Source organism: Microtus pennsylvanicus, chromosome 16 (assembly GCF_037038515.1).
Source record: "Microtus pennsylvanicus isolate mMicPen1 chromosome 16, mMicPen1.hap1, whole genome shotgun sequence".
Classification (NCBI taxonomy): Eukaryota; Metazoa; Chordata; class Mammalia; order Rodentia; family Cricetidae; genus Microtus; species Microtus pennsylvanicus.
Genome location: NC_134594.1, coordinates 2,613,145 through 2,630,522, shown reverse-complemented (window position 1 = coordinate 2,630,522; position 17,378 = coordinate 2,613,145). Strand labels below are relative to the sequence as shown.

Here is a 17,378-nt window from a genome sequence, read left to right as displayed (position 1 = left end):
AAGCAAAGATTTTTAACTTGGACCTCACCAAAAGCATGGATTTAAATATGTTTCTTTCTGAGTAGACACTGAGACTGAAATTATAATTTACCTAATTAAACTAAAGAAAACTATTTTGCAGAAGTTGTGAGAAATGGAAAGGGTTTATAAGGAGGACAATCACAGACTGAGATTTTCCACATGAAAGCATCCGGCTAGATACAGTTATAGCTGTATTAGGTTACACATCTAAGACCTCATTGTTTTAGGGAATCTTGGGCAGTAAAGCACAAGCACAAGGTAGACTTGAGTTGGTTTGCCAGAACTCACACAAAAAAGCTGGGTATGGTAGTAAGGATTTATAATTCCAGAAGAGGAAGGGCAGATAAACAGATTCATGAACCTCATTGTACAACCAGCCTATTCTAATAATTAAGACCACTTTCCAGAGAGACAGGGAGAGACTACATCTCAAAAACAAGGTAGGAAGCACTAGAGCTATGACATTAGCAGAGTTTATGTTAAGTTCTCATTTCACTCATGCCTCACCCCTCTGTCCCATGTGCTCTCTCTTTCTATGGCTCTCTCCTTCTCTGTCTCTGTCTCTGTCTCTGTCTCTGTCTCTGTCTCTCTCTCTCTCTCTCTCTCTCTCTCTATCTCTCTATCTCTCTCTCTCTCTTGCTCCCCATTCCTGTTCTCTTCCACACACATGGTTATACTCAAATGCATACAAAGTTATCATTTCAGGAATACTGTAATTCTAACAGGCCATAGAATACATTAAATTGGAGAGGGAGGGGGAGAAAAGTGGGGGGAAGGGGAGAGGGGTGGGAGGAGGGGGAGAAGAATGGGAGGAGGGGGAGGGAAATGGGAGGCTGGGAGGAGGTGGAAATTTGTTTTTTTTCTTGCTTTTCTTTATTCTCCTTTTAACAAAAAAAAAAGTATAAAAAAATTACATAGATGGGCTGGAGAGACAGCTCACTTGTAAAGAATATGTACTACTCTTACATAGGACCTCTGTTTGTCCCACAACACCTTTGTAAAACAGCACACAAGAGTTCCAGAGGAGTTAGTGCCTTCATCACAATAAACCAGCACTCATATATGTACACACACACAGAGAGAGAAAGAGAGAGAGAAAGAGAGAGAGAGAGAATAAAATAATCTTTAAAAATATGCATTGATTTTTATGAATACAATACATTATGCTAGCATCTGATGAACATAGAAGAGAAAGTAAAAACGTGAATCAGAATTTCTCATGAATTCGTGAGAAATATCTAAGAGGAAAGCCCCTACAGACTACAACCTGAACCTTATCAAAATTTTAATCTTACTGTATCAGACAGTGCACTGTCCAGAACCAAGAAAATTAGTGCCATGGTTCATGATTTCAGATGGTTGCAGAAAAAGTCACATCAAAATTCATAGAACAGGCTCTTGATAAAATGTCATAGCCAAGCTTGATAAAATTCCAAGATAAATGAGATGAGAAGGAACTGACTTGAGTACAGTACTTTACTCACTAAAAAGGTAAAACCAGAAACTAATTTAAATAAAACTCTAAACCTACATAAAAACAAGAGTATTAAATTTCAGTTATTTAGAAAAATAACCATTGCAAACCTTTGAAAGAATAAAAGCAACTGGCAGTTGGCTGATGATTATGTGTACTTAGACAACCAAGTGATTCTAGGAAATACAAAGAGCTTGATGAAGCGGCTGAATATAATGAATTAGGAACAGATTGATACAAAAGCAAATTTAATAACATTAATAACTGACAGGGTTGTGAGCTTGAGGCCAGTGTGGGATATGTACTATGGCATTTGTCTGTCCTAAAGAAAGCAAACCAATCTAAAAATGAGTATTTAAATTCAATGCAGCTTTTTAAAAATTATAAATATGAACAATCAGTACTGAGCCCAGGATTCAGACTCAGTATATTTTGCTCAATCCCTATTTCTTTCTTAAATAAAACTGCTGGGGGCTGGTGAGAGAGCTGAGGACAGTGAAGAGCGCTTTCTATTTGGGATTGGTTTCTGAAACTCACATGGCCTGTCACTACAGTTCCAGGGGAACACTACCCCCACCAGCATCAGCACTATCGTCTTCACCCAGTTTTAAAAATAAATCTTTAACTAACTTAAACTTGCAAATGTTATTTTGCACCTTAGATGCCTTAAGATTACTATATTTATAACGGCTGAGCAGGATTTGTCTGTCATCTATCTATCTATCGATCGATCGATCTATCTATCTATCTATCTATCTATCAATCATCTATCTATCTATCTATCTATCTATCTATCTATCATCTACCTAGCTACCTATATATTATCTATCTAATGTTCTATATATTTTATTTATTGACATTTTCTAGAATTATCTTATCTAACTGGTGTTTTAATAGAGTTAATTTTCCATGTTGTAAAGCTTTATTCACAGGAAATGAAATCTAATATTTGCAACAAAACTGCCAATTAGCTTTGAGAATTCTTAACCAGTATAGAAACTCCTTAATAGAACCAAGGGATTAGAATTTTGAAATAGCACAATTCATTCCATTAAAGCGCTCTGGATTGTGTTGGAGGTAGTAACATACATTTTAATTTAATCTCCCAAAGCTACCTAGAAAAACACCAAATAAGCAAGAAGTTCTAGAGTCTTTCTTTATTATGTTCTAATCAATGCTCAGAAAAGCCCTTGAGGAACAGGGAGCTGAAAAAAGAAGAATCTGCACTCCTCAAGGTTAGTTGAGAAAGACGTTTAACTCAGAATCTCTCTCTCTCTTCCTCCCTCTCATACTCTCTCCTCTTCTGCCTTCCCTCCAGCTCATGCCATATGCATATTAAGGTATACACACCATGTCTCTGCAAGTGTGAGTCCACTCTTGGTGCTTACATCTATATTAATATATTAAATTATGTTCAGTAAGCCCCAACTTTGTTTCAAAATAAAAAGCCCATAATCCAATAAGAATATCAACAATTCTGTTTGATCAAGTGATGATATTATTAATTGAATCTAGGATATTCTTTTTAGACATCTGCCTGTATAACCTTAAAAGCATGTTGAATATTAACTTTTAATTATTTTAAACTCCTTTATTTAAAAAATTTGGTTATTCAGAATGATGTATTAGCCACTTCTTTTGTGTCTATGCAGAAATATTTGCCAAGCTCCAGAATTCTGGATTCTCTTCTGTAATGTCTACATTTCAGTGCTGAGGGAAAGATCTGTCACTCACCAGAAGGGTATCTTCAAACACATGAACAAGCTGAAAGTGCCTTATTTTCATCAATGTAGTTGACACCATTTAGTCTTCTTTTAGATAGCTGTCACAGAGATATTTTCCTTTTCATTTCTTTTAAATGAAACTTTAGAAGTATATTAAACTCCTATGAAAAGGATCTCAGGAAAAGCTGAGGAGACAGAACACATAAATCTAGATCTGTTGCAGTTTTCTCATAGTAACCAAAGTCCCGTATAGGGTCCATACCCATTAAGAAAGCAAACAAGTACAGCTTACTTATAGTCACAGGGAGTTATGTATGTATAAAATAGGGAAAATAGTTGATTATTCAGGTCATAAGATAATGAAAGAATGAGCTACATTCTGATAACCTGTTACATATGAACATGAGAACAAAAGCCAAAATGGTATATTGTTTGAATCATGTTATAATTTGATTAATATGATAAATACACTCCCTTGAACATATGCAATGAGAAGCAGTGAAAAAATAGTTCATTATTCTGAGTATAAATAATAAAATATCTTGGGCCAAGATATATTTTATACATGAATAAAATTCTCAAAGAGTAAATAAGGTATATTTCCAAGTGGCTGCAGCAAAATATTAATACTAAAATATGCTTCTCACAATGAAGGAATCTGAAGTCTGATGATTGTAGGGAGGTTTTGGAAATTCACACTACATATCTAATATTCTCTACAGATCAAGCTAGTAGTCATGTTTTACTCAGCTGCCACTTAGACTTCAGGAATCTTTTCATGAATGGAGCAGTAACATCTGCTATTGAATAATTCTATACTACTTTAGGGGATAGATAGTAAATACCTAATAACCACCACCACCAAAAAACCCACTGAAATTGAAAGCTTATATTTACCCCCCAGATAGGACTGCTTTTGAGTCTACTATTTTCAGTCTAGGTTAGTAAGCGTATGACACACTGTAGTGGCACAGAAGTCAGTGTCTGACCTAGAGAACACTAGATGTGATTTAAGTGGAAATCACTGCGTCTAAACACAGCAGCTTATATGTATGCAACTCGTATCTTCCCCCAGAGTGTCAAAGACCTAAATGACTAAGAAATTTGGACATGGGTCATGATAATCTCTGCCAGTCTCCATCAGTATTTTGCATCTTTTGTATCCATGTTTAAGTGTTTGTATTTATGATCTGTATGTGTTTGCATTTGAGCATGTATGCACAGGTGTGATGTGCATCTGTATACATGTCTGAAAATGAGTGCTTATTCCATTCACTCTTGAGTCTCTGCTTATGGACTGAATAGTTTTATGAAAAATGGAAATCTGAAAAAGCAGAATGCCATTGTATCGTGTTGTCAGAACTATATAATCAGCATGAATTAGCATGCTTATTTCATAACTCTAAATACTTTTCTGAACAGGAATCAAAACATTTTATGGAGACGGTGTTTCCCTGTCCAGAGCTTAAATGTACTACAGTCAGTTGTTTGTATCTTTATCTAATGAGTGTATTCCAATTATAACACATAAAAATTATGGAAAATTAGACACACTTAATGGGAACCAGACTTTTGTACTGTGTTGGCTTTCAGGGTAAGCTTGAAATTCTTTGAAAAGTAAGGCTTTCTGACAGTTATTTATCGTGTGCAGCCATAAACCTTCGGATTAATTGCATGTTTTGTACAAATGTCAGTTACTGATTAAGTTTTGATCACTCCGTTTATGTCCTGTCTCAGCTTTAGGTGAGTTACGATATTGTTTATCATCAGTCTTTTTTGCTGACCCCTATAATATAAAAAAGTCTGATGCCATCAGAAAACTAATTTTTTCCTTATAGATCTTCACTAGATGCAAGACATATTCTTCTCTGATAGAACTATAGAAATAGTAAAGGTAGTAAAAACAATGCTGGAACTAGTTTTGTTAAATTTTACTAACCTGACAACTCTAAAATGTTTAGCTAACATAATAAAGTGTATTGATGTGAGCTTGAGGGCTGGAGAGTTGGCTCATAAGTGTACTTGTTGCTCTTATACAGAATGAAGTTTATCCTCACAATCCATGTTGAGCAGTTCACAAATGTCCTCAACTTAATTTCCAGGGTTTCTGACTCCCTTCTGGCCTCAGTGCACACCTGTATATGTATACCCCCAAAGACACTCATACATAAATTGTAAAATAAATATTTAAACAGTATAACTACTAAGTATGTGACTGTATTTGTGAACACTTCAGATTCTCACTTGAGAACTGGCTGTGCAGCATTTACAAAAATTCTGTAAATTATTTTGTATTCTTACACATAAAATCAAGATTTTATCCCCTGTTCCCATGGCTGACTTACTCCTTGCCTGTTAACAGTATTTTAGAGCTTGCAAACTGTTTTTCTCTCCGTGAGTTTATTTAGTATCTTCAACCTACCATGGATCTCTCTTACCTCAACTGAGGCTTGATTATCTGTATGTAGTAGCAGCACTTTTACTTCTAAAATCAATGACTATTTGAAGCTTTCATGATAGTCACTAATTCAACTTTGCTGAACACCAGTTTCCTCATTTCTAATGTTTTAATATAGCTACTTTTCAGGACTGTGTAAATATTTACAAATCATTTTATTATTGAATCTAGGTCATCAATAAAAGGAGAGATGATAGCAAAACAAGTCTGATTTTTCCCTGTGTTAATAGGACATTTTTAGCATGATGTCATTACGACAGCACAAGTCTTCTGCTTCACTTGTTTTCCCAGCCACTGGAAATACACACCTCTTTCCTATACTTGCAGCCTGTATACATGGCACAGGAATATAAACCTTGCAGGACCCTGCTGTCTATTGTCTGCATACCTGGCAATTCCCAGCTTTCCTGGAGTTTTACATATTGTTTTATCTTAAAAACAAGCAAACAAACAACAAAAACATTTTGTGTGAGAGATGGTATCTTTGTTAGTGTTTCAATTGCTGTAAGAGTCATCATGACTTCAGCAACTTTTATACAGGAAAGCATTTAACTGGGGCTAGTTCTAAGTTCCAGAGACTTAGTCTACCATCATCATGGCTGGAAATATGGTGGCATATCGGCAGCTATGGTGGCAGAGAAGTAGCTTTGGATTCTACATCTTGATCAGCAGACAACAGGAAGTGAAGTGGGCATAGTTTGAGCATAGGAGACCCCAAAGCACATTCTCACAGTGATGCACTTCCTCCAACATTGCCACATGTGTTCCAACAAGGTCACACCTCCTAATAGTGTTATTCCCTTTGGAAGCCATGTTTTTTTTCAAACCACCATAGAGGGTGTGTGCCGTGGCATATGCGGCTGACAGAAGAAAACTCATAGATGTCAGTTTTCTTCTTCTACCAATACATAGGTGCTGTAGGCTAAACCCAAGTTGTCAGGGTTGGTGATAAGTTTCTTTACCTTCCAACCTAGACAACCCCATGATGTCTAGACTTAAGCTTCTCATCACCAGAATGTGTCTACATCTTATGTAACAGCTATGACTTAATGTTTTTGTGAGCACCCTGCTCAAGAATTCTGCAAGTCTAATCCCCTAACATCCATATCAGAAGTCACTATGGGTGACTTCATGCACTTCTGTTGTAGGCATATCACAGTCTTTCCATGTGTACTTTGTCAGTTTGCTTTCGTTGTTGTTATCCTACAAGACAATGTGTATCAATTTCATTGAAAACAAGAAGAAACAATCTCTCAATTTTGAGCTTGTCTGTGTTATAATTAAAATCATTGTGTATAGTACTTAAAGCAGGACTCTAAGGATTAGTCCAGTCTGATAGAGGGTGGGCGTTAATGAATGTCTTCCTGGAGTGCATGCAGCACTAATTAAATTATCTCTAATTGAATGATTGCTTTTCTATTAGTTCCTATGGCATGGGGTCATTTCAATAGATACTTAATGAAGGAATAATGTGTGTGACAATTTGTAACCATCCTTCCCAAAGATAGCTTAAATACATTTTCTAGGCTGCCAATAATCTGTCACAAATGTACTGCCAAATTCTTATTTGATTTGCAAAATTATTCTTTTGACTTTTAGTATGACAAGAAATCATATGGATCTAGTCATGGAAAAAGTATGACCAATTTTAGATGTTACAGATCTTGATTCAACATTCTCTCATCTATCCAAAGTGTCTGTATTGTTAATATTAAAAGAAAATTCAATTTTTGTCTCACTGTTTTTCACATTATTGTTATTTCCATCACAGTTTAGGAAATAACTTACATTAATTTAGGTTTAATGGTGCTTTTGGTTTTATTAAATGAGCATCAATTAACAACAGTTACTGATAATTACCAAAATGTGGAAAGATTGATAATTTCTTCTAATTTGTACCTTTATAAAATTGGGAGTAAGGTTACTCAGGATCCTGCTAAGGGCAAGTAAGTAGGTATTTTAATGCTAAAAGTATTTTCCAAAGGATTGATGTGTATATGAAGTTACAGATATTATGGTAGCCCACGTAAGACTTACACATTCAAGCCTGACAGAATTGGAGCAATGAAAAAGGAAGTGGGCAAAAAGTACCACACAAACCATACTAAAGAAGGTGTTTGGAATTGACACTTGCTGAGAGAGGGCAAATCAGTTTTCCTGAACAGAATGACAGTAGGTATATCAAACACTCTCTCTAGTGTAGGCCTCATGCTCAGGAACAGTTGATGAACACAAAATGGACTCCATGTTTTGTTGTGTATACTTCTGTTATGAGTTGGTGTTATTTCTTTTTTGTTTAGTTTTATTTCTTTTTTATTTTTGTATTTTATGAAAGAGAAAGAATGTGAAGCTGGGTTGGTAGGGAGAAGGGGAGATGAGGATGATCTTGGAGGTCTAGGGCAAAAGGAGTGAATATGATAAAAATATATAAAACTTTAAAAATAAAAATTTAATAAGAAGACAAGAGGTATGAGTTTTAATATTTGTGATGGAAGTCTATAGTAAAGTGCAAACCTCATGCCACTACTACCATAACCAAATAAGCAGCATTATAGTCTAGGGCTTGAAACCATATTAGAAACCTAAAGACACTGAAAGAGTATAGCTATCAGGGGCTATGAGAGATACAGCAGGAAGCAACTAATGTCAGATGTCAACCAGCCAGAGGAATGATTTTCTGATGGAGGTTAATCCTGTCCAGGTCAGACCTGCAGGACAATGAGCTCTGGTAATTGTTTACCTTTGCTAAAGCAGCTTGATATCTCCCTAATGGTGCAAAATCTCATGTGAACTGTATATATAATCTCATAATATCATCTCATAATTACATCTCAATATTATGGGCACATATATCTGTGGGTAGTCAGGAAGATGACTTTTCATTTAGCTATATCATTTGGATATATAGAAAACATACTAAGACATGCTTTATAACGAGAGCTATTGTCCATGGTTGACACTTAAATGCCTGCTTTGTTCCTTTTGCTCAGACTAACTGCACATAATTTGTTTACTTTACCTCAGAGCACATTCTAACTAGACTAAAGGATTTTTGTAAATAGATCATAAGTTTAAAACTTTACAGCAATGCACAAGGTCAGTGTCACAGATGTTCAGCCTAGGTTGCTCCACAAAGCACCCCCAAAAAAGCATGCCAATTTTTTACTTGCTAAATCTGTTGACAATAGACCTACGTGTCAATGTTTGTCACTGGGCACTGTGCCTCCTCCTGTCTGGTCACAGTCTTACTCCTGTAACCTCGGAAACTTGTGCCGCCACAGTAAATAACTTAGCTACTTATTGCTTACACGAGGGATGTGCTTTTGACCAATGAGAGGTAACTCTTGTAACTTTTTCATGGCTTGAAGACTCCTGCAAGAAAAAAAAAGTTATGAGGCTAGAGGGGAAAAAAGCTAGGCAGAATTAGAATTAGGACAGGAGAATTAGAAAAGAAGCCAAAGAATAGAGAATTGTTTCAAACAGCACAGTGTGAGACAATTCATTTGCCTTCATATAACCTAAGCACTTTCACTTGCTGTAATGTCCAATCTGAACCCTGAAGGGGGCCTTGGGGCTGGACTCCAAAGGTCCTCATTATACAGCATTAACATAATAATGAACACACAGACCATTGAATTCAGATAATGCAGTCTATGTGATTTCAGTGGGTTTTAATCCCAGCATGACTTGTTTTCTAGTCTGGCATCAGGTAACATATAAATGTTCTATACTTGTACACTCATTGGACAAACTAGTCACTCATTGGATAGTTGAACTATCCAAATGTAAAAATTAAGTTATTTTCATCATCTACTTCTTGTTCATCCTTGTTCTATCAATTATGGAAATAAGTTTGTCACAACATTCAACTTTGACTCTAGATTTGCGTTTATTGTACCTTCAATTTGGTCTGTATATGTTTAGAGACCTGTTCCCAAGTCAGAGATCTTTCTATCTTCTTTACATCCTTAGCCATTTAAGCTATGAAATAGCTGACAGACAATAGATACACACTGGTTATATTTTGATAAAATATGGTTGAGTTTAAGATTAGAAACATGCTTCCAGTTACTAGTGCAGAGAGTATCAAGACAAAAAATTACTCAATGCTGTAAACTGAAGAAGTTAAGACAGTCCTGGCACACTCTGCTAAACAGAAAATTTTTCATGCCCTTAAGGCCCGGAAACATCTGTTTCTTTTCAGGTTTGACACGTTATACTTCATATGTGTTTGAATCAGTGTCACTGCCTTCCCACTTACATACATTCATATTCTCAAGGACACATACAGACAAATTCAAATACTCATACACACACTTGCACATTTCCAGGAAAAGTTTGAGCATACGTCAAAGCTTTCAACATTTGTACTTCCATATTTATTGCTGTTTTATTCTTAATGGTTAGGGAGGGGAATCACCATAGATATCTATCAACAGATGAATGGAAAATGAATATGTAGTATGCTTGCATATGTGTGCACACATGTATAGGTATTTGAGTAGTCTATCATTTAATCAAAAGCCCCTGTGAGTCAGTGTAATTTCTGCATTTATGCTATTGAATCACATAAGAAGGTGAAAGTGAAGGCCTGTAATGCCTGATATGAAGATTAATTTGTCCATTATTGTGATGTGCCTTTAGATTGTGATTAAATGAATTAAAATAATTTAATGAGAACAGTGACATCTGGCATAATATGCCTTGAGAAACACCAAGTTCAGAATGCAGGCACTATTATTGTTCAGAGTACTGTTCTCAGAAAGGGTTGATATAGTCCTTCACACCTCAGCAGTCACAATGATTTTATGTCATTTCTTTACAGTTCCTTTCTAAAATATACTTTAAATGCAGAATCCTATGACATTCCATTATGTTTTCCCCTGGCAAATGATCAGCTATGAAGTTTCTGTCTGTTTAATGTGGGTAAGGGTATTAGGGTGAGAATTGGATCATTGAAGTTTTTTTCGAGAATATGGAATAATGGTTATCTTGACAGGATGTCTTCTTTCAATGTGTTCTATTTTCTCAAATCCAGTTTGTTTTCTGTCTTATAGAAGTTGTTTGACATAAATATAAAATTAAACATGTACTTGTTGAGTATCAAGCTAGTCCATCAGCATGCCTTCTAGTATTTGCAAAGCAAATAGCTTTATGCAGGGTGCTCCATCAGGAGTAGAGGATCAAGATCCCTCAAAGAGAATCCACTTCTGCACTAATTTTTCATGTACAATATAATCAGTTTCAGTTTTTTTTCTCATTTAGAGCATTCTCAATCTGTCAAAATTGATCTATTGTGCCCTTGAAGGGGTATATTAATTTTCCTGTGTCATTGTTTGACTAGGAGTTTTCTTTAAGATGTCACACCATTTATCTTATTCCCCAAGCTGATATCATGCCCAGAGCTTTGCGCGCCCTACAGAAGCACTACTGTACTATGAAATACTAAGAATGCCATAGCTTTGACTGTTGTTCCATAGGCACTGGTGTTGTTCACTTCACACTTTGAAGCAATATCCCTTTTTCACCAGGAACTCACCTGTCCACTCACTCCCATTGAGGTTATAGGTATGTTCTACCATAACCCACAGTTAACATGGTTTTGGAAAAAATCAAACTCCAGTTTGTAAAATGAACACTTTACTATTTGCATTATCTGTGTAACTCAACTTTCGGCTTTTTAATGTATACATAATATCAATTGTACAATATAAATATGAGCATTTGTTCTTTTGTATACACACAGAAGGAAATAATAGTGGATCTAGTACATATGCTACATTTCCTCTTTTGCAACGTGAATATCACTCCTGAGATATTTTCTCTGTCTGTTCACTTAGAGTACACTCTTGGCAGTCACCCCGGAACTGTGAATGCTGCATGCACCACTTTCTCCAGTTCTGACATCAGTGTTGCTCCGTGGCTCATCCAGTAGCAGGTGTTGAACATTGATATAAACAGAATTTTGTCTAACGAAGCCAAAATCCTTCCATATCAAGTCTCTGTTGGCCAATGGAACATTAACGCCAAAGCTCATTCCAAATTCAGGTCTCAGCCATGACAGTTGATTATGCTACCTGCCAGAATTACTGGCCCATAAAAACCCTTATTTTAGAAATTAAGTCAGAGTGAAACTTTCTCTCCAATAAATACCTTGTGGTTTGGAGTAACACAATTCTATTTTTTCAGGTTCCTCAGTTAGTAAATTGAGATTGCATAGCAGTTAATTCCTTAATAACATTTCTGGTTTAATATAGAAACCTGCTTAATTATAACAGAAATGCTTCCCACATCTCGCAAACCATTTACTACGTGAAAAGATTTTTAAAAAATGAGGAAAGTCACAAATAAATATATATGTTTATGTTCTAAAGAATTTTAGATCATACAAAGGATTCCTCAAACAAGTCACTCATATCAATAAGACATTGACTGCTACTTATTTAAGTGAAAGCTTTATGAGTACTTATATATTATAAAATCATTTCATTTAAGTTTACTTGATTTCACAAGGTTTATTTTTGTGAAGTTTTGCACAACACCAAGGTTTAGCAGTATAAATGTAATGTATTTTATTATTTTTTAATATTTTATTTGGAGAACCTCATACATGAACACTACATCAACATCACTCCCTCCATCTCTCTGCATATTCCACACCAACCAATTCTTGATCGCTTCTTAATTATTGTTGTATGCACATATACACAGAGATACACACGTGTGTGTGTGTGCAAGCAGATGCCCATATGTGCACAGAAGTATATACAACCTACTGAATCAACTCAGCTTTGTTCATATATACACGTGCCCATGTCTGACCACTTGAGTTTGGACAGCCTGTGTGGGAGCTCATCCCTGGAGAAAACCGATTCTCCCTCTCAGCAGGCATTGGCCATTAAAAATGTGGAATTTTTCCTGACCAGGTTGGTGTACCAACTAGTGTTATCTTTATGCTGGTCTTATTTAGGCATCCAATTGCTGAGTATACTTTAGTGCAGCTTTCCCGTCATATATAGAAGATGCTGTCTCCTGGTTCCTACAGTCCTTCCAACCCATCATCCAGGATTTTCCCTGAACTTTGTTTATAGTGGTTGTGATAGTGATACAGACATATCAGTTGGTTTGGGCACCCTGCAGTCACTTATTTTATGCATGTTGAGCAGTTGAGCATCTCTTTAACAGGCTTTATCTGTTGCATGAAGAAGTTTTTGATGAAAGGTGAGAGCTACACTTACTGAGAGCGTGATGATAAATATTTAGAATGCAGAAATAGCAGTAATAGGTTCTCCCTCTAATGTCTATGAGTCCCCAGCCACAGGTAGTAGAAGAAGTTAAAGTTAGCCGGCTTACATGTACATTACAGATATCTAACTTACAGGTACTTGGCTAAGTCACCAGACATGTGCTTCCTTCTACAGACAGGCCAATGAGAGTGCTGCTGCCTGGCTCCAATATAAGCTATCAATATTGCACCATTGGGGATGTCTTGATGGTCTAGTCACTGCACTAGTTCACAGGCTTTACAGCAGAGTAGGACTTGTAATATCTGTCTCTTGACAGCTGGAATAGCATCTCCCGAGATTCTGAGACCAGAAGTCACTCCACACAATGGAGGGTTCCAGGTCACTAAAGGGAGTTATACTGAGAGAGACCATCTCAGAACCACAATAACAAAGACTTCATGTTCTCTCTTAAACTCCAAATATTTGTGAGTATATAAGCTGTAGTAACCACCGAAACAAGAAAAGTAAAAAGGGCGCATGGTATGTAAGTAATAGATGAGAGATTCTAGAAGGGCAGATATTATGATACAGATACTTTTAGGGGTAATGAGGAAACTTCTGGGATACTTCATTTGGAGAGAGGATGGAAGAAAATGCAGAGGGAGAAGAGGACAGATGTGTGTGAGTACATATGAAACTAATTTAAATGAAATCGTGCCATGAGAGCTGAAAATGGCTCCCAATAGCCACAGACTATTTAACAATAAATGCAATGACAAGCAAAAATCATAATGTTGTTCAGGGGAGTCTAAGAGATTCCACAAACAATATAGACTGCTGTCATTTCTCTAGATTACCTTCTAGAACTTGAAGGTAAGACCCTGTTTATGAAATGCCACACTCTTTAGACACAGGTCTTTGAGGAATGAAGCTAAACAAAAGTTTGTGTGAATTTAAAATAAAAAAAATGAGGTAGGGCAGCTTTAAAAATAAGAAAATCAAACATTAACTGTTTGAATATTAGGAATGCTCTGAACTATTTATGAATAAATGATGTTAGAGTATCAATTTGTGTGTGGGGTTACACCTTGTGTGCTAACGCGTGTAAATGCCCATGGTCTCTGTTTAGTGTTTCTATCTCATTCCAGACAAATGTTTGAAACAAGGTCTCTCACTGAACCCAAACTAGCCCTTCCAGCTAGACAACCACCCATATAATTATGTGCATCTGTAAGCTTTGCCAGCATCTTAGAGGATGCTTTGTTGTATGTTAATGATTTTGTATTGTTTAGGTTGCTCTAAAGATGCTCTTATGTATTCAATTAAATTCATCCTGAAAGCATAGTATAGTATATTTAAAGTATTTAATCTCTAATGGATAAAATGATGGGCCAAAGAACAGCACTTAAAAGTTCTAAGCAAACATCTGCACTACAGTTTATGAAAGGAATACCCTAAGTCATAACCTTATCACTTTACCCAGAACTTTTCTTCTTTAGATATTGTGGAAAAAGTACCAATTGTTGAAAAAGTCATAATTTAATTGCAGGTAGTCAATATTCTGCATGTTTACTTGAAGCATTTTCTGAACATTATTATATTTATTCATGTGTGTGTGAGTGTGTATGTATGTGTCCACATGCCCCCGCTATGTTGCACAGATTAAGGTCAGAAAAGAACCTGTAAGACTTTCCTTTCCTTATGTCTCAATCTCAAGTCATTAGGCATGGTGGAAAGGGATAATTCTATTGAATGATCTCATGGGACAGTGTTTTGAAACTGGTATTCTAAAAATACAAATATGTATTTATAAAAATGAGTATTGCAGTGGATTTATTTGAAAAGATTGTTAGGTTAATCTGAGTTGTCAGTGAGAAGAAGTAAGAAAGAACTGAACTAAGTAAAAGGTATTGAGCCAGCATTGTGCCAAAGCTTGGAACCTGAAGATAACTAGCAGGGGGGCAGAGAGTGATGAAAGGCCTGCAGTTCAAAGAGGAAATGAAAACGCACATGACATTAAAGGTATTGATTAATCAGGTCATAGTTCTTCCATAAAAAGACATCAATTACAGACAATTTTTAGTTTAAATATAATATTCTTCAAATATCTTAATCTTATTTGATCTCTCTCAGAGAAGGAATCAAAAGAAAATACTTCTTATCTATGAGGTTTGTATAATTTCTTGCCGAAATTAAACAGAAGATATTCCTGAAAGGAACATTACATTGCTTCCAAAATTAGATGTGAATACCAAAAAATTCTAATGCATCTTATTAGTTAATAGAGCTTGATTTTATTTGACAGAATTTATTTTGGTATGCTCTATTATTTTGGAATGGATCTCATATGAACATACCAGGATGTATGATAAAATTCAATACTCTTTCAAAGAACATCTTAGTAGTGGAGAACAGAAAAAGTTTTCCAACCTATTTATGAAAACAGCTAGCATTTCTTCTTTTAAAAATATTATATTAAACATTTTCCAAAAGTCACCCTATGAATAGTAACTCAAAAATTAAAGTAAAATTTTAAATTGGTAAGAGAAGAGGTAATAAAATATCCATTTGCTGATTTTATAACTTTTAGCAAAAAGCAAAAGTGAAGGGATGTTTCATAATTAATGATGTCTTAGAGGAATTGAATGGTTGAAAAATTCAATAGAAAAATAGAAAAAATCACCCTGTGGCAAGCAGTGATTAAGGCAAATAGTTTAAGTTTATATGTTTTCATAATTGCCAGCAGTTTCATAATTATCATAGTCCAGCCACATGGCTTTGAGAAAATACCCTAGATTGAGCAATTTAAAACCAGCAGAAATTGATTGGGATGGGTCTGCTTCCTCACAGAAGGTCTTTTTCTAGCTGTCTTGTGTACTGTGGACAACGTCTAATTCTCCCTATGGATACTTAAATGAGAGTGATGATTGCACTCCCTGCCAAATTCCCATCTCAACATTTTGGGACATAGGATTTCAGAGTACCAATTGATGGGATTGATTCAGGAGTTCAAAATTGAAAATTAATATTAACACCTAATGCTATTTTATATGAGAATGATATAGCCTCCCCAAAAGACCTTTAACTTTATTCAATGCCATGTATAACCTCGATATTGGAATGAAAGGCTTGTTTCAATGCTAATGCATTGTTTATCTGTCTCTTCCTGTGATTATATATGGGACAGAAGCAATTCAAAGTAGAAATTAATCTAAGTTCACAATTTCAGAGGAAACTCTTTTACGTCTCTTGATCAATAAAGAAGCAGAGAGCTATGCCATAAACGATGTGGGGTGACTTCTTCAAGGACCACCATAAGTGGCAACAATCGCCCGAGTTTCTTCTTCTCCTGCATCTCTAAGAAACCATCAATGGAACACAATAGCCTGCCAGGGGCATTTTAGACCGAAGCTTAAACATTCAGGGTGGAAGAGGGACAGAACAGAGTTCTGTTTTAGATATCAGTACGTAGAGATTATATCAGTATTCTTATAGGGAAACATATTAACTGTAATGACATTTCTTAATAATCATTATAGCTCTTATGAGAACTGATTGTACATGGATGTTGTTAATGTTGATAGAAGAATCAGGAGTCATAAAGCAGTAGTTGGCATTCATCATTCCTTGCAGTCCTACTTGAAAAATAAATTCATCATGCTTTGATTTCATTAGATCCCTCCATGCACCTCACTACCTCCACTCTGCAAATCTCTTAAGGTCTGATTTTGTCACATTTCTCTGTCAACATCTCTCAAAATCTATTCGTAATGGCTCACATATGAATTTAGTCACTTATATAAATTGTAAAGACTTCCTCCTTTTTTAAAATATGCTTTTAAAATTTTTCAGAAATTTGGTACAACTCTATAAAAGTGAAGATGACATGGAGATTCCAAAGAAGATTAAGACTCACTGGGCTGCACTAGGCTTGGAAGATACACAGCTTTTGAACTACTCAGTGCTGCTGGATTTCCCTGGGCCCTCTCCAGGCACCATCACGGTGAGCAGCACTGGCCAGTGTTTTTATCCTGATGGCCAACCTTGCAGGGAAGAAGCCAGAAAAGGCCATAGCCAAGATCTGCTCTCCTCATACGCAGCCTATTCTGCCAAAGGAACTCTCCAGGTAATTTGACCATTTGTCTCTGTCATTCTCACTGAAATGGAATTAGAAAACAACAGCTTTCATCTAAATTGAACTAACTGGCAAGGTGCAGCATACAGAAGTAGCCATTAAATATTTTCCATGTAGCAATGCCAGTGATCAAGGAAGATGGGAAGAACCTGAATCATTACTTGTCAAATATTGAAGGTGAAAACATGTTAGACAGATTTAATTCAAAAGTGTTGAAGGTGCAACTGAGTTATTCACGTTTTCCTCAGCCCATATATTTCAATAGAATCTCATTTATGGTTTTGAAGAGGCAAATTGGAATATTTTGATATGTAGAGAGAGAATAGAAATGGCAAGGATT

At 35.8% G+C, this 17,378-nt stretch overlaps 1 protein-coding gene across 2 annotated transcripts in view; it reads left to right on the top strand.

The window, feature by feature from the left end:
• Naaladl2 (N-acetylated alpha-linked acidic dipeptidase like 2) overlaps positions 1–17,378 on the top strand; it is a 1,054,557-nt gene that overhangs the window by 617,586 nt on the left and 419,593 nt on the right. For both annotated transcript variants that reach the window (XM_075950779.1, XM_075950778.1), the window contains one exon: positions 16,756–17,029. In XM_075950779.1, the coding sequence (XP_075806894.1) occupies positions 16,756–17,029 (274 nt within the window). The remainder of the gene's footprint in view (positions 1–16,755; positions 17,030–17,378) is intronic.